The sequence below is a fragment of the Candoia aspera genome, chromosome 1, assembly GCF_035149785.1.
Source record: "Candoia aspera isolate rCanAsp1 chromosome 1, rCanAsp1.hap2, whole genome shotgun sequence".
NCBI classification, from domain to species: Eukaryota; Metazoa; Chordata; class Lepidosauria; order Squamata; family Boidae; genus Candoia; species Candoia aspera.
Window position 1 is genome coordinate 38,459,171 of NC_086153.1, and position 25,605 is coordinate 38,484,775.

Genomic DNA, 25,605 nt, shown 5'->3' on the forward strand with positions numbered 1-25,605 from the left:
TCAATGTGGGGTAGAAAGTTCAGCTTTTCTCCCAATGGCATATTACTACTTTCTCTCACCCTCCACCCATTCAGAATCTCACTTCATATTCCCACGAACTTCTGATCTATAAATACCAACCCCACTCCAGTCAAAAGCATAGCTATAGTATGATTAAGAGCATTATTTCTCTATATAACTGGAGGCTCCCAAAGCGCTAAATAACAACAACCTGCCATAAAGTTGCTAGTCCGGAGTTAATTTATTACATCTTTCACTCCTAGTCAGGTAATCCATCCTCCGTAAAGACACCAACGGGCCTCACCAGAGCGCAATCTTCCAAACGCTTAAGTTGGAAGGCACCACTGGCAACCCAGGGGTCGAGGGCAGGGGCTTTCCGATGGCGGCGCTGCCGCTCCCCATACCCTTGCCCCCGCATTCGGCAACTACAGAGAATACCAGCTAGGCATCTCACGCACACGTCCAGTTGATATTTACGCTACGGTACATTAACTGGGGGTCCTCCCACACGAACGCCCCGTCAAATATTATTAAGCAAGCGTCAGCTGGCATAGTCTGGACCAGTGCTAAGGGAGTGGCCGGTTGCAGCCCCCAAAATCGGTTTTAAAGTAAAGGTACTCCGTCTTACCAAATATCGCTTTCTCCTAAGGGATTCTGATCCCCCAGCCACCCGCACGTAGCTGCTGTCGACCCGTTCATCTTCAGCGCAGCCTGGAAAAACCAAAAGGCGAGCGAGCAGCAGAAGGGCGCCTTCTCCACGTGTGCGGAGGAAGCGCAATAGCAGCGTTTGTAACGGGCGCCAGAAATGAAACAGCCTTCCCGGCCCCGATCATTGGTCCGGGCCACGTTACCGGCTGCTTTCAAATCTGATGACAGCTGCTTCTTCATTTGTTAAATGAAACAGGAAGCTTTCCTCTTGGGGCTGCGCGCAGCTCTTTTCACTTGTCACGTTTTCTGAAAACACGTTAAGCGGAATAGGGAGCACTTCCACACCGTTTATTTTTGGAAGTGTCTCTCCTTTGCAGCAACGCGCCAGACCCGAGATTTTATTCACGTGCAGATTTCACGTGAGAACGAATATGCCCGGGAAACTGGAAGCTGCTACTTTACAGAACCGTAGGCACCTATTTTTATATCATTATATTAACATGTGTTTATTTCATGTTGTTGTTATATTTTTATCCCGCCTTTTTATGTATATATTTGGTCAACTCAAGGCAGCAAACATACCTAATATTCTTGCCTACTGTTTTCCCCACAACCACCACCTGCGAGGTGGGTTGGGCTGAGGGAGAGGGACTGACCCAGGCTCACCCAGCTGGTTTTTATGCCTAAGGGAGGCCTAGAACTCACAATCGCCTGGTTTCTAGCCCAACACCTTAACGGCAACACCAAATTGGTGCTTTTTATTCCAATCTCTCTCAAAAATGGAAGGAATCTGTCTTTCTGATGCATTTTAAGACTACATGTACAAAACTCTTTGTGGGTTTTTTACACTTTTCTTCCCTATTTCCCCCAAACATTTTCCACAAATGATGCTAATTTATAATTCATGGACTCTGATATTTCTTAGTAGCAAATTGAGAATGCACACTTAATTTCAGACTTTGACAACAAACAGTAGAAAGGCATAATGCTGGGGGGGGGGGGGAAATCCTGTATATGCTTCCCTAAGTAAATATCATGGCTGAGTTCAAACAGCATGCCAAGCCTAAATATGGCTCGAAGCTTAATGTGCTGTGAACCCAACAAGTATGATTTGTAGATTATGGTTTAACATTGTTGTTGTTTATTCGTTTAGTCGCTTCCGACTCTTCGTGACTTCATGGACCAGCCCACGCCAGAGCTTCCTGTCGGTCGTCAACACCCCCAGCTCCCCCAGGGACGAGTCCGTCACCTCTAGAATATCATCCATCCATCTTGCCCTTGGTCGGCCCCTCTTCCTTTTGCCTTCCACTCTCCCTAGCATCAGCATCTTCTCCAGGGTGTCCTGTCTTCTCATTATGTGGCCAAAGTATTTCAATTTTGCCTTTAATATCATTCCCTCAAGTGAGCAGTCTGGCTTTATTTCCTGGAGGATGGACTGGTTGGATCTTCTTGCAGTCCAAGGCACTCTCAGAATTTTCCTCCAACACCACAGTTCAAAAGCATCTATCTTCCTTCTCTCAGCCTTTCTTATGGTCCAGCTCTCGCAGCCATATGTTACTACAGGGAACACCATTGCTTTAACTATGCGGGCCTTTGTTGTCAGTGTGATGTCTCTGCTCTTAACTATTTTATTGAGATTGGTCATTGCTCTTCTCCCAAGGATTAAGCGTCTTCTGATTTCCTGACTGCAGTCAGCATCTGCAGTAATCTTTGCACCTAGGAATACAAAGTCTTTCACTGCTTCTACATTTTCTCCCTCTATTTGCCAGTTATCAATCAAACTGGTTGCCATAATCTTGCTTTTTTTGAGGTTTAGCTGCAAACCAGCTTTTGCACTTTCTTCTTTCACCTTCATCATAAGGCTCCTCAGTTCCTCTTCACTTTCAGCCATCAAAGTATCATCTGCATATCTGAGATTGTTAATGTTTCTTCCAGAGATTTTAACTCCAGCCTTGGATTCCTCAAGCCCAGCTTGTCGCATGATGTGTTCTGCATACAAGTTGAATAGGTAGGGTGAGAGTATACAGCCCTGCCGTACTCCTTTCCCAATCTTAAACCAGTCCGTTGTTCCGTGGTCTGTTCTTACTGTTGCTACTTGGTCGTTATACAGATTCTTCAGGAGGCATACAAGATGACTTGGTATCCCCATACCACTAAGAACTTGCCACAATTTGTTATGGTCCACACAGTCAAAGGCTTTAGAATAGTCAATAAAACAGAAATAGATGTTTTTCTGAAACTCCCTGGCTTTTTCCATTATCCAGCGGATATTGGCAATTTGGTCTCTAGTTCCTCTGCCTTTCCTAAACCCAGCTTGTACGTCTGGCAATTCTCGCTCCATGAACTGCTGAAGTCTATCTTGCAGAATCTTGAGCATTACCTTACTGGCATGTGAAATGAGTGCCACTGTTCGATAGTTTGAACATTCTTTAGTGTTCCCCTTTTTTGGTATGGGGATATAAGTTGATTTTTTCCAGTCTGATGGCCATTCTTGTGTTTTCCAAATTTGCTGGCATATAGCATGCATTACCTTGACAGCATCATCTTGCAAGATTTTGAACAGTTCAGCTGGGATGCCGTCATCTCCTGCTGCCTTGTTATTAGCAATGCTTCTTAAGGCCCACTCAACCTCACTCTTCAGGATGTCTGGCTCTAGCTCACTGACCACACCGTCAAAGCTATCCCCGATATTGTTATCCTTCCTATACAGGTCTTCTGTATATTCTTGCCACCTTTTCTTGATCTCTTCTGCTTCTGTTAGGTCCTTGCCATCTTTGTTTTTGATCATACCCATTTTGGCCTGGAATTTACCTCCGATGTTCCTAATTTTCTGGAAGAGGTCTCTTGTCCTTCCTATTCTATTGTCTTCTTCCACTTCCGCGCATTGCTTGTTTAAAAATAATTCCTTATCTCTTCTGGCTAACCTCTGGAATTTTGCATTTAATTGGGCATATCTCCCCCTATCACTGTTGCCTTTTGCTTTCCTTCTTTCTTGGGCTACTTCTAGTGTCTCAGCAGACAGCCATTTTGCCTTCTTGGTTTTCTCTTTCTTTGGGATGTATTTTGTTGCCGCCTCCTGAACAATGCTGCCAACTTCTGTCCAGAGTTCTTCCGGGACCCTATCTACTAAGTCCAGTCCCTTAAATCTATTCTTCACCTCCACTGCATATTCCTTAGGAATATTAGTGAGCTCATATCTAGCTGATCTGTGGGTCTTCCCTAATCTCTTTAGTCTGATCCTAAATTGTGCAAGAAGAAGTTCGTGATCAGAACTACAGTCAGCTCCAGGCCTTGTTTTTACCGACTGTACAGATGTCCGCCACCTTTGGCTGCAAAGGATGTAATCAATCTGATTTCGGTGTTGTCCATCTGGTGAAGTCCATGTATAAAGCCGTCTCTTAGGTTGTTGGAAGAGAGTGTTTGTTATGCAGAGTGAATTGTCTTGGCAAAATTCTATCAGCCTATGTCCTGCTTCATTTTGTTCTCCCAGGCCATACTTACCTGTAATTCGAGGTGTCATTTGACTGCCCACCTTAGCATTCCAGTCTCCTGTGATGAAAATAACACCTCTTTTAGGCGTGTTGTCCAGTAGGTGCTGCAGATCCTCATAGAACTGCTCTACTTCAGCTTCTTCAGCATTTGTGGTTGGGGCGTATATTTGGATCACTGTGATGTTAGATGGCTTGCCCTGAATTCGAATTGAGATCATTCTGTCGTTTTTTGGGTTGTATCCAAGCACTGCTTTAGCCACTTTACTATTAATTATGAAGGCTACTCCATTTCTTCTGTGGTCCTCTTGTCCACAGTAGTAGATCTGGTGGTCATTTGATGTGAAGTGGCCCATTCCAGTCCATTTCAGTTCACTGACGCCCAGAATGTCTATCTTTAATCTTGACATCTCACCAATAACCACATCCAATTTGCCCTGGCTCATAGATCTTACATTCCAGGTTCCAATGGTGTGTTGATCCTTAGAACATCGGATTCGCCGTTCACCACCAGCACCGTCAGCCGCTAGCCGTCCTTTCGGCTTTGAGCTAGCTGCATCATCACGTCTGGGGCTAGTTGAGCTCATCCTCTGTTCCTCCCCAGTAGCATTTTGACCATCTTCCGACCTGGGGGTCTCATCTTCCGATGGTATACCGACATATCTCTGGTTGTACTGATCCATTTAGTTTTCACGGCAAGAATACTGGGGTGGGTTGCCATTACCTTCCCCAGGGATCGCATTTAGTCTGACCTCTCTGTCATGACCTTCCCGTCTTGGGTGGCCCTTCACGGTTTAGCTCATGGCATCATTGAGGTGCTCAAGCTCCAGCACCATGACAAGGTAACGATCCTTTGCTGAAGGGTTTAACATTATCTTGTCTAAACTCTGAAAAGTATGGCCAGTTTATTTGCTAGGTTTATAGGTCATCTTTTGCACAAGAACTCAAGGGGGCATCATAACATTCCATCCCTCAATTTTTTCCACAAGGTTGTGGGGTAGGTTGAGCTGTCATCTAATGAGCCATTATGGTTGAGGCTAGACTGAAATCAGGCCTAACAACCAATACACAACACTAGGATGGTAAGAAACACTGAGTTATTAGGAAACTATGGTTAAGTAAATGAATGAGACCTGAATACATGTGTATAACACTGTGCTATCAATTTGTGTACCATCTTGCTTGTAAGCAATTAGGAATAATTGCTGATTAAACCCATTCTTGGAGCATCTGTAGTAAGAACTTACGTTAATTTCAGTTCTTATATTAGTACCATTTATTCACCATTTTAGGTAAATCAGCCATATTTAGGTACAAATTGTGAGCACCTGGGTCACCTTGTATTAACTCCAGTCCTCTGTGGGAACAGTGTGTCTGTGTTTACTCCTGCACTAGCAAAGGTTTTTGAGTTTGTAGAAGCTTCTGCACATGGGTGGCCACCACAAAGGTGGCCTTTATACATAAATCTGTGTTGTGTTTGGGTGCCTTGGCAATATAGCATATGAAGTATTGAAATGTGGAGTTATGCAGCACAATCCAGGTTTTGTATATTCCCAGCTTCAACTTAGCTGATGTTTTGCACTTGTGGTTGCTGCTCTGGAGGCTTAAAAAAAGTTCCAAGACTGCCCATCCCTCTGGTTTCATTATTGCTTTAAAAGCAATTTGTGGCTTCATATCCCATCAGGACATGTGGTGAGTTTCTCTGGCAAATGCCATAATAAAACACAGACCTAAAGTCTTCCATCTGATTTCTGAAACCTCCAGTTAAAGTATATCTAGTAGCCGGGCTGTCAAAGACTGCAGCTTGAGACCTTGGAGAACTTCTACCAATTAAAAAATGGACAATATTAAATTAGACCAGTTGTCCCCAATGCAGATGTCCTCTAATGTAAGGATTAAAATTCCCAGAATTCTCCAACCAGCATGGCTATTCCTGAAAATCCATACATTTGGAGAGTGCTGAAGTTGGGAAGACTTAAGATCTGACCCAGTATGAGGCAGTTTTGTATGGTCATTAACTCAGCGACCATAAAACATTAGCCTTGATCATGGCCACAGATCACTATTAGTAACCACCCAAAGGCAACATATATTTGCATACACTAATTCATTCACATGTAAAAAATGACTAATTCAGAGCTGGCAGTTGAATAGAGAGAAATGGAGTGGAGCTGATCACTGGGAAAGGTATCGCATTTTATGCTGGTCTTTGACCATAATAAAGATTTGATTTGGTACTGTATTTTGGTCAAATTAAATTTTAGCTGCCAGAAATGGTCTCTTCTGGGGATTTGTGAAAGATGAAATTGCTCAGATTGCTCAAAACTAGTATGAAATATAGTAACATGGGCAGTGTCCTGTGCTATTTACAGTTGTAATCAAAATTATTCAACCCCCATTGCAAATCAGGTTTATTGTCAAAATGTACAGACTTTCAGCTGTTTGCAATGAACAAATCAAACAAAAGCAATTGAAATAGCTCAACACAACAAATGCTTCAACTGGTGTCCCCAAATTCAACTGAAAATGCAACTTACCATGACTTCTCCAGTCTCAAAATTACTCAACCCCCTGAACAGGCTCCATCACAACAGCACACATACAGTATGCAAAACAGGTGTTGTCTCAAGCACACCTGATGCAACTAATCAAGGGCTTCAGCAGTTGCACCAGGGGTGCTTGAGCTGGAACACATGAAATACCTGAACTGGCTAGGGGTTTGTTGAGTGTCACGTTTGACTGCGTGTTAGAACTACAGTATGACTAAGTCAAAAGAATGGTCCAAAAAGGTAAGAGAAGAGATCATCGCCCTTCACAAACAAGGAACAGGATACAAAAAGATAGCGAAGGGACTGAATGTTCCTAGAGACACCTCTGGAAGCATAGTTCGCAAGTTCAGAGTTCTAGGAACAGTGGTTACACTACCTGGACAGGGCAGAAAAAGGAAGCTGCCAATGGCTGCAACCAGATTTCTGAGAAGGCAGGTTGAGTGAAACCCTCGAGTGATTGCAAAAGACCTGCATCAAGACTTGGTGGCAACAGGCACTGAGGTTTCAGTGAGCACAATAAGGCGCGTACTAAACTCAGAAGGTTTCCATGCCAGAACTCCAAGACATACACCACCACTGACCCAAAAAAGTCGGCTCCAATATGCTCAAAATCATATAAATAAGCCACAGAAGTTTTGGGGTTCTGTTCTGTGGAGCAATGAAACAAAACTGGAACTTTTCGGCCCGATGGATCAGCAGTATGTCTGGAGGACGAAGAATGAAGCATACTCTGCCTACAGTTAAGCATGGTGGTGGCTCGGTGATGCTCTGGGGCTGCTTAGCATCCTCTGGCACTGGAAACCTGCAGCGTGTGGACAGCAAGATGGATTAATTGAAGTATCAGGAAATCCTAGGAGAAAATGTCATGCCATCTGTAAGGAAGCTGAAGCTTGGGCATCACTGGACTTTCCAACAGGACAATGATCCCAAGCATACCTCAAATTCCACTAAGGCTTGGATGCAGAAGTCCTGGAAGATTCTACAGTGGCCATCACAGTCACCTGACTTGAACCCCATAGAAAATCTCTGGTGGGATTTGGTGGTTGCAGCACGCAAACCCAAGAATATTACCGAACTGGAAGCCATTATTCATGAGGAATGGGCTAAGATTCCTCAGGAACGCTGCCAGAAGCTGGTGTCTGGCTACGCATCTCGTTTGCAGCAGGTCATAACAGCAAAAGGGTGCTCTACTAAGTACTGAAGATGCTTGCCATGAAGGGGTTGAATAATTTTGAGACTGGAGAAGTCATGATAAGTTGCATTTTCAGTTGAATTTGGGGACACCACTTGAAGCATTCATTGTGTTGAGCTATTTGAATTGCTTTTATTTGATTTGTTCATTGCAAACAGCTGAAAGTCTACATTTTGACAATAAACCTGATTTGCAATGGGGGTTGAATAATTTCAATTACAACTGTAAATAGCACAGGACACTGCCCATGTTAGTTTTGAGCAATCTGAGACTTTGGAAATTTATATGGAAATAATATTTCAGACAGTGAGATGAGCTGCTTGGTGTCTGTATTTTCCCCACTGGATATTCTGAACTATTAATCATCTCTTTTGCAGGGTATGTTGTTTGTTACAATTAGATATGATTAAATGCTGTTGGCCAAAGAATGCTGGCCTGCATGGAACTGGTAAATTACTTCCAGTTGGTCTATTTTTCAAGTTTAACATCAAGACTTTTTTTTTTGCAAACAAATTTTATTTACAAAAGTAAATGTATTAATTTGCACCGGCATGTCAACTGTCCAACAATATATAAATCTCTCTTGATCACTCAGAAAACAAAAAAAGGGAATGAAAAATGTGTTAGATGTAAGTTGGTGACCTTGAAAGCAAAGCTGCTTCATTAATGCATCTTTCATTCCATGTCAAATACTATACTGGTACTGTGTTTGGTTACTCAGATGAGTCAATCTTAAGTGATTGCTTTCACAAAGTCATTGCCTGTGGATTTCCCAGCAACAGAGGTGCAAGCCTCAGCAGTGCACGAACTGGCATCTTCAAAGGTTTGAATTTCAAGAGGAGCTCAGAGAAACTTGTACTACCTAGAAAATATTTGAGAGAAAACAATTATTTTTTCGGCTATAAGAACACACATATCCAAATGCTGTGCTTTAGAAACAAATGTAGCCCTTTGGTGGTATAGAGCAGTTTTAATCTTCCTATGATTTAAAATACACAGATATCCAATAGTCACATTTTGACAGGGTTCACAGATCTTACTATGACTTAATGCATTTAGTGTATTGGATAAACACATAATGCTTTAAAAATTATGCTTTATGCCTTCTCCAGCCTATTAGGTTTTACTCAGCCAACATCAGTTAAATGGTGACAACGAATTCAGTCTTCATCTGCTCTGTCATAAATTCATTCTCTTTCTTGTAAGAGGTGAGGAACCGCTTCAGAAAGCAATGAACATCTACAATAGTTTATTTAATGAGGCATTGCAGCTCAGTGAGATAACTTTTACTGGATTTGCTTAGCTTCAGTTCCTGGTATGTTCAAGAAATGCTGAGAAAAGCCTGTCTGAAAGCTGAGACACCACTGAGCTAGAGGGATAGATAGTCTAAATTGATACAAGTCAGTAGAGTTGGCAACTGTTCCAAATATACAGTGAGAGTTTCCTTAGTGTTAAAATGTTTAAAAATGGATTAAAATTGTAATTTTACCTTCCAAGCCTCCAGCTAACAGCTGTCCTGGAATTGGGACTGAATGATATATAAGGAAACATGCCAACATACTTAGTTGAGATTCATCAATAGGTTGTCCACTTAAATAGGAATGCAGACAAATATCACCGCCGGCTGAAATACACAAGGAGAGATATTTTAGAGGATATAAATGGAATCTGCAGCAAAATATTGGTATGTGGAATTCCGTTCAAGATCCCAGCAAGCCAGCTATATTTTCCTCTGTGATATTTCATACCTTTCACTATCACCATCACAGAACAGAAACATTTCCTGTTTCTTCTCTCTACTACCAGTTAGAAAGCATTCATTATTGAGTCCCCATCATTTATGGAGGAGCACCTCTTGATTTTTTTTTTTCAAGTGTTCTGTACTTAGGCTTACTTTGTGCCCACTGATACTTCCCCTCTTGTATGCCTATGCCTCCATCTTCAATACATACCAACGAAGAACTCAGTTTGTTATTACCATGTCAAATTCCTTCATTTGTAGGATAACAGTGAAAATTGAAGTGGAAACCTTTTTCATTTTAAAGAACGTACTGTAGTCTTCTACCAGTAAACAATGAATACTTTACCTTGCAGCCACTGATCCAAGGTATTATCTAAAGAACACTTCATCACTGGTAAAAACTCTGAATTCATGAAAAGCCCCGCATGTGGATTTTTCCTTATTCTTTCCTGATGACTTCTGGAATTAAAAAACTCTAGCACCAACTTTATCTGCCACAAATCAAATGTCTCAGACATTTCCTTTTTTTCTAATCTTCTCACAGCCTAGTAGAAAAGGAAATGACAATGGAATGAAATCAATACTGTAGGAGCAAAGACGGTATGTGCAAGGTAATTGACACAAGGTGATCTGATTATTCACTGAATTTGATTTTTCTCAGATACATGTTCTTCATAGACAATAATGGAAACATGTTGAATTCTAGAAGGCATAAAGTAAAATGTGACTGAGAATAAATTATTACAAGTAGTTTTTCAAAGCATAATTCAAAAGATCAAAATAACTGAATATTGCAAATGCACTCATTTGTTTTCTTTAAACTGGAAAATAAGTATCTACATGAATAAGAACACTTACTGAGGAGAAAAAAAAATACCTGATCAATTGCTATATAAGCTGGCAACATCTCTGGATTCTCCTGAGTAACACACTCATACAGAATGGATGAAAAGAGGTCAAAAACTTCCTGTTTCTGAAACAAGAAAATGTGTTTTACAAAACACATTATCTACTCTTTTTAACATTTACTTTTCTTTTTTTCTAATTAGCCCAATTCAAAAATAAACCTTTATTGTTTTTACAAATAACTCAAGGTGGCGAACATACCTAATACTCCTTCCTCCTATTTGCCCCAGAACAACACTGTGAGGTGAGTTGGGCTGAGAAAGAGTGACTGGCCCAAAGTCACCCAGCTGTCTCTCATGCCTAAGGTGGGACTAGAACTCTCAGTCTCCTGGTTTCTAGCCTGGTGCCTTAACCACTAGACCAAACTGGCTCTCTATTTCTGCACAATTGAAAAGTATTTTCTATTTTAGACTATATAGAAAACAACATTAATTTCAAAAAGATTTACCATCTTCAGACTTGAATTACATGTTCTTCTTTAGTGTCCCAATACTAGGAAATCAGAATTAAATGCAAAATGGCAACTCTCTTATTTATTTAAAATGCATTTTGGCATAGATATTAACTATTTCATCACGGCTGGGAACTACTTTAGGAAAACCTAATTGCCATGGAGTTTTTTACAACTTTGATGATGAAGTCACTGCTGACTCTTGGCAACCACATAGACAGACTTTCTCCATGACGATCTGTCCCTAACCTGGCCTTTCAAGTCTTCCAATGGTGCTCATCCACCATGTTGCTGATCATCTTCTTCTCTTTCCTTCCACTTTTCCCAGCATTAGAGCCTTCTCTACAGAGTTAGGTCTTCGCATATTGAGTTGATTTGTTCAACTCAATCCATTTGTTTGTTGTTTGGCTGTCCATGGTATCTTCAGGAGTCTTCTCCAACACCAAAGTTCAAAAGTGTCAATATTCTTCCTATCCTGTCTCTTCAAAGTCCAACTTTCACTTCCATAGAGTGTCACAGGGAATACCATGATTTGCATGATTCCAATCTTTGTTGGTATAGACACATCATGGCATTTAAATATCTTTTCCAAGGCCTTCATTCTGCTCTAAGAAGTGCTAGGCTGCAACGTATTTCTTGACTGCTGGTTCCTTTACTGTTGATGGTTGATCCTAAAAGGCCACCATTTCAGTATCTTCATTGTCAATTCTAGGGCTGGTTGTTCTACCTGCTGTCATTAATTTGGTTGTCTTTATATTTAGTCCCATTTTTTCACTATGCTCCTTTGCATTTTTGGCTATCAGGGTAGTGTCATCAGCATAATGCAGGTTATTGATGTTTCTTCCTCCAGTCTTAAAACCACACTCATCTTCTTCCAATCGAAGTTCCCTTAATATATATTCAGCATATAGATTGAATAAACAAGGGGAGAGTATACAGTCTTGCCACACTCCTTTGCCAACCTGGAGCCAGTCTGTTTCACCATATTCTGTCTGTACCGTGGCTTCCTGACCTGTATATAAGTTTCTCATGAGGACAATAAGATGTTCTGGGTTTCCCATTTTCCTGAGAACATTCCACAGCTTGATATGATCGACACAATCAAAGGCCTTTCTGTAATCAATGAAGCAAATAGTGACTTTTTTGTTATTCTTTGGCTTTCTCAATAATCCAGCATGCATCAAGCAATGTCTCATGTTCCTTGGCTTTTCTAAAGCCAGCCTGAACATCTGGCATCTCTTTTTCCATGTAGGGCTCTAATCTGTTTTGGATTATCCTAAGCATTATTTTGCTAGCACATGAAATTGCAAGGCTATTTTATGATAGTCTACACACTCAACAGAGTCTCTCTTTTTGGGGGGTATTGGAATGTAGATGGACCTCTTCCAATCGGTTGGCTGCTGTGTCGTTCTCCAGATTTGCTGGCATTGCTTGGTTAGAACCTTTACTGATTCTTGTTCTGTTCCTTTCCATATTTCAATGGGTATTTCATCTGTTCCTGTAGCCTTCTGACTTGGTAATGACCAGGGTGCTGATCTATCTTCATTTTCTAGTTCTAAAGGTTCTTATAAGTGGAGAATATTTTCTAAGATATCTTGGATGTTGACATGTTTATTGTACAATATTTCAGTACACTCCCATCTCCTTTGAATCAGTTACTATCTGTCCATTGGCATCTTTTAGCATACCAATTTGAGGTTGGAACCTCCGTCTGATATTTTGTAAGACCTTCCTTGTTTTTCCATGTCTGTTTTCATCTTCAATGTCTTTACAGATGTTGTTGTAATACTTTTTGTCTCTTCCAAAAGCTCTCTGAAACTCTGTTTCAAGTTCCTTTCTGAGATCTTTGTCTTTCTTGGCTTTGGCTTCTCTTTTTGGCAATTACAGTTTGTTCTGACATCCAGTTTGCCTTCTTCTCTTTCTTCATTTTTTGCAGTCTTTTTTCACATTCATCTTTAATAACTTCTTTAAGTCCATTCTGTAATTCCACTGGTTCTCTGCCAATGAGGTTCAGGACTTCAAAGCAATTCCTAATGTTCTCCTTGAAAATGGTGGGTATATGTTCAAGATAGTATTGTGGAAACTGACTGGCTTTCTTCTTCTTCTTCAGCTTAACATGGAGCTTGCACATGAGCAGTTTGTGATCTGTTCCACAGTCAGCATCTGGCCATGTCTTTGATACTACAATTGAGCTTCTCCGCCACCTTTTAGCAGTAATATAGTCAAACTGATTTCTGTATACTCCATCTGATGACATCCACATATAGAAGTGTCATTTTGGTTGTTTGAAAACAGTGTTAGCTATGGAGAAATAATTGGAATGGCAGAAATTGTTAAGTCAGTCTCCTGCTTCGTTTCAATTTCTTAAGCCATACAATTCAACTACATTTTCCTCTTCAACGTTTCCAACTTTGGCATTCCAGTCTCCAATCACAAGCAGTACAACTGTACTTCTTTTTAAATAAAAATATATTCTTATGTATATTAAATTCTGCTCAAAATTTCTAAGAATTCAGCTCCCTGCTTGTATGCTTTCCTGTGGAGAACAATGTGAGGCCATCCCTATATCTTTGACTACAGGTCCCACAATTTCTAGCCAGTATATCCTCTGGCTGCCAATTATGGGAATTGTTTTCCAATCTAGCCAGGGAATACCAGGTTGGGTAAGGATGATCTGCGTCATCAGACACTTCAGACTTTTTTTACCAATATAGCCAATTCCCCCTTGCACACACACCCTCCCCTGTTTTCCCAGCTAGGTTTTACACCTGACAACGTACTTGCCCCATACTTGCAGCTGGCTTGCAAAAATAGTCAGCAAACGAAAGCAGCGCTGGATCAGATGTGAAAGCAGAAATAGCTTCTGGCTGAAAGCAAATGTTGTTTGAAATTAAAATATTTTTCTTTTTTTTGGTTACTACTATTCTGTATGAGAAACTACAATTTATATGCCCCGCACCATTGCAAACAGTGACTTGGTGATATTTTTTGAGGTTTAGGTTATTTTGTCTTGCCTGTTCTGTTCTACTATTTATTTGTTTATTTGTAGTAGCAAATACAACACAACTCTGTAAGTCAATACTGGGAAAAATAATGGCAAAGTATTGTTGCTAAGGAAACTATATGAATGGGTCATGATTTCAGTAGAAGTTGAACTTGACGGAAAGAGGGGGACACATATTTTTCCCTGGGAATACTGCTAAAGGGCAAAATGAAGATCTTACTTTGTACTGCAGTTAGGGATGAGGCAAAAACTTCAGCCAGGTTTTTTGTGTGTTTCAGAAATTTTTCCAAATTTCAGAAATTTGGATAAATAGAAGTTGAAGATGGGAATCATAGCAGGTCTTCTTGAAGAGTCCTATACCCCCCCTCACATATTTAGCCAAAAATTTCACTACCAAATTTGGCCATTTTGCCACTAATTGGGGTCCTGGGTTGCCAACTCCTGTAATGACTATACAGGGAATCAGAGAAGTTATCAATTTAAACTGATTCTAGACAAACAAGTGCAAAACACATTTTAAGTTACATTATAAAAACAGGTATCTCTGTCTAGGGATCTGATGCAGGACAGTAGAAATTTCTGTTGGGATGCAGAATATGGAACTTCGCAGGTACTATTAATCTTTTGGTGACTGTCTTTCTACTGTATCTCTGAATTCATTTCCCATTATGAAATTCAGCTTTGTAAGAAACGACCTTTAGTTTAAAAGTTTTTTCAAAACGGAAAATGATGTTTTTTTCTAGCATTATTGCTGGTATGATTAGATGGCAGCACATAGCATGGTAATTTCAAAGGAGTACAAGAGCTACCTTCACTGCATGGGCATCTGTGTTTCGGTGGGTGACGGTCTGTGCCAGCAAGCTTCGCCAGCCCATGGGGTCTTCTTTGTATGAAAGCTGTCCAGCTCTGAGTTTTACATAGAGGACGCCATCCTTGGAAAGAATTGATCTGGGAAAAAAAGGGGGAAATACTGAGTTGAACTATTTTATTTATTTTTTTGTATAAACAGTGCAAGAAGATATGTTCTACATGGTTCATATAATTTAAGAATAGATATTATACCACAAATATTTCAGAATACTCTGTTTGAAGTTATTCCAGATTCTACCCTTTGTTCCCTTCCATGTATGCCTCTGAAAAATACTGTATGCAGACTCATATTTACTTGATTGATTTATACACCACTTTCAGGAAACGCAGTTTATACAGAGATCTCAGATGATCACTCACCAGATGCTATCCCCATTCAGATTACTTTAAGACTGAGCAAGCTAGTTGATTCATCTGATTCACCATCCCCTTAAACCAGAATTTTTTTTTTGTAAAATCAGCATCAAAGGGAGTGAAATTATTACTGCAGATAGATTCTCAAACTATTTCAGGAAGGAATAACAAGTTTCCTTGCTGATAGATTATTCCCCTTCTCGGTCCGCAAGAAAATAATTTTGATGAGTTAACAGTGAATTGACAAATAATCAGTTAACTGTTTCCATTACATGATTTTATCCCTTTTCATCCTGCTTATATATTAGCATGCTTAAAAAGCAAACAGCAGTCTATTTTTGGGTTCTGACATTTCTCCAGAGCTGCTAAAATTGCAGAATATTCAGCGTGACTACTTACTTCAAATGATGCACTCCTTTGCTTAAATCAATCAGCAGTTCCCAGTATCGGGGGCCTTTCACTCTGATCTAGGAGCATAACAAATTTAAGTTGTACATATTGGATAGGATTACAAAAAAAAATTCAAGTCTCTTAATTCAGAAGTCCCTGTATTTTCCAAAGAATCCCTCCCCTTGACAAGGTCAAGGGAGTCTGATACATGAAGTATTGCCCGTAGAAGAAAATATCACCCTCTCAAAGATGCGTTCTCAGAAATGCTGTCTGCACATGCTGGGCTTTAGGAGCTAGATCTCAGTCATTTTACAAAACTCTTAGACAGAATTGCCTTATGTACCTGCTTCAGTAAATGAAGTTCGGGGAGAAGGGTGGGTGCCATGAGTTCCTCAGATGTTTCTTCATACCACTGAGTTCCCTTTGAAATACAAAACAGTTTAGCCAAAAATTATGAAATGTAGATGTAGAAAACACTCACAAACCACATAAGCTTAGATGGAACGTGTAGAGCCCCTATCTCAAATTCAAATTACTACCTTTCTCATTACAGGCATGAAGCATAGAAAGATGTTTTCCTAAGTCCTGTGGGATGAAACAACTAGGTTTCAAGAAAGCATATGGACTAACTGGATAAATCTAACAATTTGAATCAAACATTATTAAGATTCCTTGTCACAGGGTATTTCTGACACAGAAGGTGTCACACAGAATTGTTTTACCCCTCAGTACTACAAAATAATGAACTGAACCTGCAGATATTCTCTGTTGTTCAAAACCATATCCCTAATTTCATCCATTTATCTTAAGACTGTGCTAAATTATGTATGGAGGAGCAACTAAACTCCTGGTTGTTGCTGCTTCTTCAAGCCAGCCTTTCTTAACAGGATCTGCAGAACCCTGGGGTTCTGCAAGGGGTCACCAGTGGTTCTGCGAGAGATTGTAATTGAAAAAAAAAATAGATTTTTTAAAACTTTACACATTGACAATTACTATTGGATTATATCTACAACTTAGTGATCACATTAATGTGCTGTGAACTGTAGATATAATCATTTTTATGCAGCATTTTCTTGAGACCCAAAAATTATTTCAAAGTTTCTTCCAGGATAAACAGATTGAGAAGGCTGCTTTAAGATAATGCACTTTCCACAAGGAATGCGCCAAATGTTCCAAGATAGGCAGGGTGCTCTCTGGTATTGACTTTTGGTGGTGGATAGTGGTTTAAACTGGTCCCAGCTATATAACCATTTTGATAGCCTAATGTTTTACAAATATGTTACATTCCCTTTGATTATCACCCTTTTTAATTTCCAACTCAGAACAGCAATAGTGAGTTACCACCCCTTCCATTCTTTCTAAGAATAGCTAGAGCAGTGTTTTTCAACCTTGGCAACTTTAAGATATCTGGACTTCAACTCGCAGAATTCCCCAGCCAGCTTCAATTTTCGGAGCTGAAGTCCAGACATCTTAAAGTTGCCGAGGTTGAGAAAAACTGAGCTAGAGAGCTTGGTTTTCTCCATGTCAGGCAGCATTGCGCAGTAATTTCACCTGGCCTAGCAAGAATGGACAATGGTGAAAGAGAAGTCTTTCCCCACACTTCAGAGAATAATGCCTTCTCTCTTTTTCCATGTGTCCCAGAATTCCCATACCTTGTAGGTAACTTCCAGCAATGCATAACAAGGGGTATCTGTATCCACATCCACAGGGACAAGGAGCCGGGGTTCAGCTGCCAGGACATACAGATGCCGCAAGGCTTGAAGGTGATATCTATGCATAGAAGAAATGACTCAGGCTATGCCTCTTTCTGTATGAATCCATCCACCTTTCATGAAAAACTAAAGACCCACTTAAAGATCCTTCCCCTCCCACTTCGGGACAGATGTGGTCTTGATTCTGTGTAGCTTTTCTTTTTCCTGCATATGGAGAGAGGTAGAGAGGAGAGAGAGAGAGAACAAGAACAAGAACAAGAACATCTGCTCTTTGGCCAGAGGACAATTATGCTGGCATGGGGACCAATAGGCTTCAGCCCTTCATATAACTAAAATAAAATATATGCTTCATTAATTTATATAGAGAGATTCAGAAAAAAAACACCTTGCTTTCCACAAAACTGTTGCGGTTTTAGTGTATTGGTATTTATAGACTGCAGAGGAGGGGTATTTAATTGAATTTCAGAGTTAGAGAATATCATTGGCCAGTCTGGCACACAGCAGTTCAGTGGGACTATTCCAACAGTAGAACTTCAGTGTCATTAGTTTAGATTCTGTCTCTCTTTGCACTGTGCATATGGAAAAAACTAAGACATTTCTAATTCCATGATGTTTTAAAGCTTCTTCATATTTCCTCTTCCTTCTACAATCTGTCCCAAGTCTTCTTTACACATGCTGAAAAATATCTCATTTATCATACAGTATTTGATAAATATGGAATTGGGTGGCCAACAAATTTTAATAAATATATAAATATATAAACGAAGACCTAAAAGAAGTATCAGATCGTTAGGTTTTCTCTAGATCACTGAAATCACTAAATGAAAATTTCAAGATTTGTGCTTTTAACAAACTTGCATGCACCTGGTATTTACAAGTTGAAACCATGTTTCTCAAATGACAAACGTATCAGGCCAAACTATTCTTAAACTTTATGTTTTAACTAGTCAGGCCTCTTTACCTGTTATCAGTACTGTGAACTGGGAAATGAGGGTAGAGTGCACAAAGAAGAGCAGCAATTGATGAATTTGAAGTGCTGAGTGAGTATCTGCAAAGAAACAGTATTTTCTCATGACACAGTAAAAAGCATTTCCCTGTCAAGCCAAAATGCAATCCCAATTTCCAACATCTATGATCTAGTATTAGTTCTCTGACAATGAAAGGCTACAAAGAGCTACAAGGCTACTGAATCATCTTGCCCAGTTAAATTAAGAGGCGCGACAGAAAAAGGTTTACTCAGCCCTATTAGCCAAAAGCCTTTTAACTGGAGATGACAGGGATTAAATTCAGAATTTGCAAACAAAATATGTGGACTTTACAATGGAGGAATAGCTCAATCCCCATTGGCTTGCTTTTTTAAATTGATTATATGCCATCAAGTCATTGTCGACCCTTAGCAAAGTCTAACAGACTGATTTTTCTCCATGATTGGCTTGCTTTAGATAAATGTATTTACAGAAGCATACTCTGCATATTTTATTTTTCTTATAGGAACTAGCTTTTGAAAGGATTTGGAAGACGCATGCAAAGATCTGGATCATCTAAGCTCCACTTCCAGGCCATTGTAATATCACTCAGTCCTGCTCTGCATTCCAGGTTTTATTTTTTTGACATGATAATTTATATCCTACCTTTCTAGTACTTACGATTACACAGCATAATGATAAACAAATAGAGCCAATACAAGGGAATGTGGTTTTCAAAAATTATCAAGAAAAATTACATAATAAAGGTGAGAAGGTAGAACACATAAATAAAAATATCAGATAAAACTTATACACGGACTTATTAAGTAAAGTCTTAACCAAATAGCGAAAGACCATCAGGGAAAGCGCCAGCAAGGGATTTCACAAGTGCCGCTAGTGAAAATGCCCTTCTAAGATCCCTTTTGGTGTTTCCATGTTTTTGTTCCTCCTGGGAACCAGAAAGAACTTTTCTTAGAAACAACCAAACTAAAGACTGGTGTTCTCACAGTGCTGTGATTATCCCAAATTTGTATAACTAAGCTATACTGTGGACACGAAGATATACCCTCCCTTGCAGACTTTCTGCATACCAAGGTTAACAGCAAAGAGTTCTTAGATTCTTCAGTGATTTTTGCATCCTGGATGTTCATACGCATGGAAATATAAAGGATTAAAGAGCAGAGGATTCTTTCCCAAATCTCAGATTACCTTCCCCCTCCCAAAAAGAGGAGTCCAAGAGCCATATGGTGTGCCATATGGAATCCATAGTTCATTTCTCCACCTGTCTTCTTGTGTAGAAAACGACAGAGCTGAAGGACCTTCAGGTTCCCAGATCCTGCCATCACCATTGCAAGGGAAAGCAACACCACGCTCAGACAAGTTTCTAGGTTATAGTGGCCAGCCTAAGAAATATGGAAGAGATTGTTTTTTATACCTACTTTTGCACATTCTAAATAAGCTTCTAAGCTGGCAAGATTGCAACCTTTAGGGAATCTAATTTTAGCAAATAACAGACTATACAAAGCACACCAACTTCCGGTATACTTGTTTTAGAAAAAAAAATTCATTTATACCAAGAATAAGCAAACCACATCCTGTACACCCAAATTGAGTGCCCAGGATCACTCCATCAACATTCAGTGGGAAAATACTGATTTTAACAGTCAACCTTTTCCTTTTGTGGGGGCAAATCAAGCTCTATATTAAATGTTAAACTTCTCCCCTATCATCTAAGCACTAAAAAGAAAAAAGTTGAAAATTTAGCCCCCCAACAATTCTAATAATGTTACTGCATCAATGCCATATATCTGCAGCCCCTGACAGGTAAAAATAATAGAAAATACCAGTCCCCAGCCAACAAAGATTGCTCACCCCAATCTAAGCAAAGAGCAGATAGAAGACAGATTTGTCTCTACTGGTTATCGTCAAGTGATTTGGGCTGCCAACAGTTTAACAGGAGCAATATTAATATTGTTATTTATTATAAACAAAGCTGCTATAATTAAGAACCCTTGGAAAGAAGAGAACAGTGAGTAGATATTCCTTTTGAGAGGAGTATGAATTCATACTAGCCCGATAAATCCTCAAATGCATTATTTTCATTCCTCCTGCCTCTTACTCCCCAGGAGTTGCTTTATATGGCATCTGGCTTTATCTCTGGTAGACCTCAACCTTATTTACTAGGATTATCCTGTACAATAAAGCTTTCCTAATAACTTGATAGAACCCCCAAAGTTACTACCCCTAAAAAAAGTGGAGGCACAGTGTTATTAATAGTGTTAAGCCATCAAACAGCCTGTTTCTTAGTAGATGGCTTACACCCTATCCACTGATACTTTCCAGAAAGAATATGTTGTTTTTTACATTCATATAACTGAAGCAACTTGTGTAATTTATGCTCTTAGGGGATCATCCTTCCCACAAAACATGCTCAGAATATAGATGCTTCCTGCCACAAACCCTCTGTCATTCATTCGAAAAGCTATTCACAGGATCTGTATAATATGCTGCAGTACAGGGGGTGGATTGGATTACACTCTGTGAATTTTAAGTATGTGTGCACGCACATGGAAAGGTAAGGCACTACAGAACTTTGTGTGAGCCAGGTTGATGATCTAGTAAGCCCTAACAGATTTAAACAAGAACATTGGCATGAAACCTTCACTTTTACTAATACCGTAATGAATTTGAAGAAACTTACAATGGAAGCTGTAGCTGATGATAAACACTTCATGAAGTCTTTTGCAAATGCAAACTAGAAAGAGAAATTCAAAATGAGCAAATATATTGTGGCAATGAAAAAGCAAGCATGGAATGGGGAGAGAACTCACGAGATTCAAATCATGCAAGCCAACCATTCTGCTACAGTGCCACCCATAAGGATAAGGAAATCCCCCTCTTTCATAGAATCAGTGTTAAATCTATCTAAGGATCGTCTAGCTAAGACAAGAATCTCCATCAGGCAGATGAAGAATGTCTTCTCAGTTATGGTCCCAATCTCATGAAACTCTCCAAACCAAATACAGATACTCAGCTGTACAGTATTGTATCCTACTCTAGGTTCTGCAGTACAGTATTTTTAAATATACTGACAGATAAGCATTGTCATTACTACTCCATTTTAAAATGTTGGCTGATAGGGAACAGATTATTATGATAGCTAGCAACGTATGCTGTATAGATGTCTAACAAATACAAATTATACATTAAGAAGGAAAGAAATGTTGCTGCTATGTTTTGTCTTTTTGTCTTTTTTTGTCTTTAGATGACTCTGTTAGGAAAGCTCAAGGCACATACAGCTAGTCAAAGGACTAATTCCAACTTCCCCAACTCAGTGTCCTCCAGATGTTCTGGACTGCAATTTCCACCATGCCCAGACAGCAGGAAATTTGACGAGGGAAAACTGAACTAACTGATCATTGGGGAAAAGATCTGGGGGAGCCAAATCAACCTAATGAGAATAGAGGTAAAAAGGTAAAGGTTTCCCTTGACGTAAAGTCCAGTCGAATCCGACTCTAGGGGGCGGTGCTCATCTCCGTTTCTAAGCCTTGGAGCCGGCGTTGTCATAGACACTTCTGGGTCATGTGGCCAGCATGACGACACAGAACGCCGTTACCTTCCCGCCGAAGCGGTACCTATTGATCTACTCACATTTGCATGTTTTCGAACTGCTAGGTGAGCAGGAGCTGGGATTAACAACGGGAGCTCACCCCGCCGCGCGGTTTCGAACCGCCGACCTTCCGATCGACAGCTCAGCGGTTTAACCCGCAGCGCCACCGCGTCCCTACTTGAGAATAGAGAGAGAAGAGTTTAAAGGAAGGCAATTGTATTACTATAGAACAAATGCTATGTATCAAGAGAATCGGATGTATAAAGTATCTTTTTATCTAAGTTAACTAGCAAAACTTTCAGGATCAAAAGTTGATGAAAAATCAAGCAAATAATACTATCAAGCAAATAAATAAATAAATTTCCTTAGAAAGAGGTATAGATTTGTCTACTGTAACTTTTAAAAATATTGTTGTAAGTAAAAAGGTAAAGGTTTCCCTTGACGTAAAGTCCAGTCGTGTCCGACTGTAGGGGGCGGTGCTCATCTCCGTTTCTAAGCCTTAGAGCCGGCGTTGTCCGTAAACACTTCCGGGTCATGTGGCCAGCATGACGACACGGAACGCCGTTACCTTCCCGCCGAAGCGGTACCTATTGATCTACTCACATTTGCATGTTTTCAAACTGCTAGGTGAGCAGGAGCTGGGACTAGCAACGGGAGCTCACCCTGCCGCGCGGTTTCGAACCGCCGACCTTCCGATCGGCAGCTCAGCGGTTTAACCCGCAGCGCCACCGCGTCCCTGGTTGTTATAAGTAAGCAGAGAGCATAAGTGAGCATTTGTCCCAGTCATGAGATGCTCAGGCATCATCATTATTTTGGTAAAACTATATGCATGGCATAAGCAGGGACAGCAAGCCAAGTTCAACAATTTTCATCTTTTGTGCATGCTGACATTAGATTTCCACAGGTATCCTTGCATTCATGAAGCCTGAAACACTCATTCGTCTTTCAACCAAATGGAACCAGGGTTCTTGGAATCATAATGAAGTACTCTGGACTTGCAAAATTTCTCAGCTGTGTAGATCATGTCGAATACTAATTAGCTATCAATCTACTTACCAAACAGTTAAATGCAGCCAGATTTTCTGAACCAGCAAATCGAAAACCCAGAGACAAACAGGCCCCAGAAATGATGTAGACATGAGCCTGCCTAGAAAAAAAAATTGATATAAAAGTTTTGAAATATTGTGAAAGATTATATAATCATAGTGCCCTACACTTCCTCAATTGCTAAAAAAGAGGGAAAAAACAGCAATGGCTCCAGTTCCTTCTACAGTAGGTATGCTGCATTCTCTTAAATCCTGGAGGGGAATACTAAAAGGAATGAATTGAGCCATTGAAGAAATGCCCTGAAATAGCTTTGCTTGTACAAGAGACAGTGACTACTGAATCAGATAAAGACCAATATGTCCTCTTTTCATATAGCAAATCCTGGCTTTCAAAAGAAGGAGAAACAGAATGAAGAATGGTCCAGGAAGAAAACAAGGAAATGAAATATTGAGAGCCACCTAGCTCCTTTTTCACAGAGTTTACTACAATAACTGCACTGATTTCATCTAAGGCAATATAGAAACAGAGGTCCTAAAGAAAGAGATGGAAAAACTGTTTGCTGCTGCTGCAGAGGAATCGGTTAAGAGATGTATCTACTTTCTCTACCCCTCCTTTTCTCTTACTACTTACTACCATTGTCTTTGTTCAGAGAGTAGCTGAGTCATACACAGATGGCTGTTTCCAAAGATCTGAAGCTGATTTGTTTCAAAAGCCATCTGCAAACATTCACTGAAACATTAAATTAGGTTAATGGCCACTGGTGGCCCACCTTTGCTCTAAAAGGTTTGTGTTGTTGTTTATTCATTTAGTTGCTTCCGACTCTTCGTGACTTCATGGACCAGCCCACACCAGAGCTTCCTGTTGGTCGTCAACACCCCCAGCTCCCCCAGGGACGAGTCCGTCACCTCTAGAATATCATCCATCCACCTTGCCCTTGGTCAGCCCCTCTTCCTTTTGCCCTCCACTCTCCCTAGCATCAGCATCTTCTCCTGTCTTCTCATTATGTGGCCAAAGTATTTCAGTTTTGCCTTTCATATCATTCCCTCAAGTGAGCAGTCTGGCTTTATTTCCTGGAGGATGGACTGGTTTGATCTTCTTGCAGTCCAAGGCACTCTCAGAATTTTCCTCCAACACCACAGTTCAAAAGCATCGATCTTCCTTCTCTCAGCCTTCCTTATGGTCCAGCTCTTGCAGTCATATGTTACTACGGGGAACACCATTGCTTTAACTATGCGGACCTTTGTTGTCAGGGTGATGTCTCTGCTCTTGACTATTTTATCGAGATTGGTCATTGCTCTTCTCCCAAGGATTAAGCGTCTTCTGATTTCCTGACTGCGGTCAGCATCTGCAGTAATCTTTGCACCTAGGAATACAAAGTCTTTCACTGCTTCTACATTTTCTCCCTCTATTTGCCAGTTATCAATCAAGCTGGTTGCCATAATCTTGGTTTTTTTGAGGTTTAGCTGCAAGCCAGCTTTTGCACTTTCTTCTTTCACCTTCATCATAAGGCTCCTCAGTTCCTCTTCGCTTTCAGCCATCAAAGTGGTATCATCTGCATATCTGAGATTGTTAATGTTTCTTCCAGAGATTTTAACTCCAGCCTTGGATTCCTCAAACCCAGCATGTCACATGATGTGTTTTGCGTACAAGTTGAATAGGTAGGGTGAGAATATACAGCCCTGCTGTACTCCTTTCCCAATCTTAAACCAGTCCGTTGTTCCATGGTCACGGAACCTTACTGTTGCTACTTGGTCGTTATAGAGATTCTTCAGGAGGCAGACAAGATGACTTGGTATCCCCATACCACTAAGAACATGCCACAATTTGTTATGGTCCACACAGTCAAAGGCTTTAGAATAGTCAATAAAACAGAAATAGATGTTTTTCTGAAACTCCCTGGCTTTTTCCATTATCCAGCGGTTATTGGCAATTTGGTCCCTAGTTCCTCTGCCTTTTCTAAATCCAGCTTGTACATCTGGCAATTCTCGCTCCATGAATTGCTGAAGTCTACCTTGCAGGATCTTGAGCATTACCTTACTGGCATGTGAAATGAGTGCCACTGTTCGATAGTTTGAACATTCTTTAGTGTTTCACTTTTTTGGTATGGGGATATAAGTTGATTTTTTCCAGTCTGATGGCCATTCTTGTGTTTTCCAAATTTGCTGGCATATAGCATGCATCACCTTGACAGCATCATCTTGCAAGATTTTGAACAGTTCAGCTGGGATGCCGTCGTCTCCTGCTGCCTTGTTATTAGCAATGCTTCTTAAGGCCCATTCTACCTCACTCTTCAGGATTTCTGGCTCTAGCTCACTGACCACATCGTCAAAGCTATCCCCGATATTGTCATCCTTCCTATACAGGTCTTCTGTATATTCTTGCCACCTTTTCTTGATTATTTCTTCTTCTGTTAGGTCCTTGCCATTTTTGTTTTTGATCATGCCCATTTTTGCCTGGAATTTACCTCCGATGTTTCTAATTTTCTGGAAGAGGTCTCTTGTCCTTTCTATTCTATTGTCTTCTTCCACTTCCGCGCATTGCTTGTTTAAAAATAATTCCTCATCTCTTCTGGCTAACCTCTGGAATTTTGCATTTAATTGGGCCTATCTTCCCCTATCACTGTTGCCTTTTGCTTGGGCTACTTCTAGTGTCTCAGCAGACAGCCATTTTGCCTTCTT

At 40.3% G+C, this 25,605-nt stretch overlaps 1 protein-coding gene across 4 annotated transcripts in view; it reads right to left on the reverse strand.

Annotated features, from left to right (window-relative positions):
* Positions 1-8,371: 8,371 nt before the first annotated feature.
* The window catches only part of ANAPC1 (anaphase promoting complex subunit 1), a 58,721-nt gene continuing 41,487 nt past the window's right edge, over positions 8,372-25,605 (reverse strand). For all 4 annotated transcript variants that reach the window (XM_063302214.1, XM_063302199.1, XM_063302207.1 and 1 more), the window contains exons 36-48: positions 22,937-23,027; positions 20,972-21,025; positions 19,480-19,673; positions 18,267-18,353; positions 17,246-17,363; positions 15,937-16,014; positions 15,603-15,670; positions 14,789-14,927; positions 13,756-13,842; positions 10,496-10,591; positions 9,965-10,163; positions 9,367-9,501; positions 8,372-8,739 (exon numbers count right to left, since the gene is read on the reverse strand). In XM_063302214.1, coding sequence (XP_063158284.1) covers positions 8,624-8,739; positions 9,367-9,501; positions 9,965-10,163; positions 10,496-10,591; positions 13,756-13,842; positions 14,789-14,927; positions 15,603-15,670; positions 15,937-16,014; positions 17,246-17,363; positions 18,267-18,353; positions 19,480-19,673; positions 20,972-21,025; positions 22,937-23,027 — 1,462 coding nt within the window. In that variant the 3' untranslated portion in view covers positions 8,372-8,623. The remainder of the gene's footprint in view (positions 8,740-9,366; positions 9,502-9,964; positions 10,164-10,495; positions 10,592-13,755; positions 13,843-14,788; positions 14,928-15,602; positions 15,671-15,936; positions 16,015-17,245; positions 17,364-18,266; positions 18,354-19,479; positions 19,674-20,971; positions 21,026-22,936; positions 23,028-25,605) is intronic.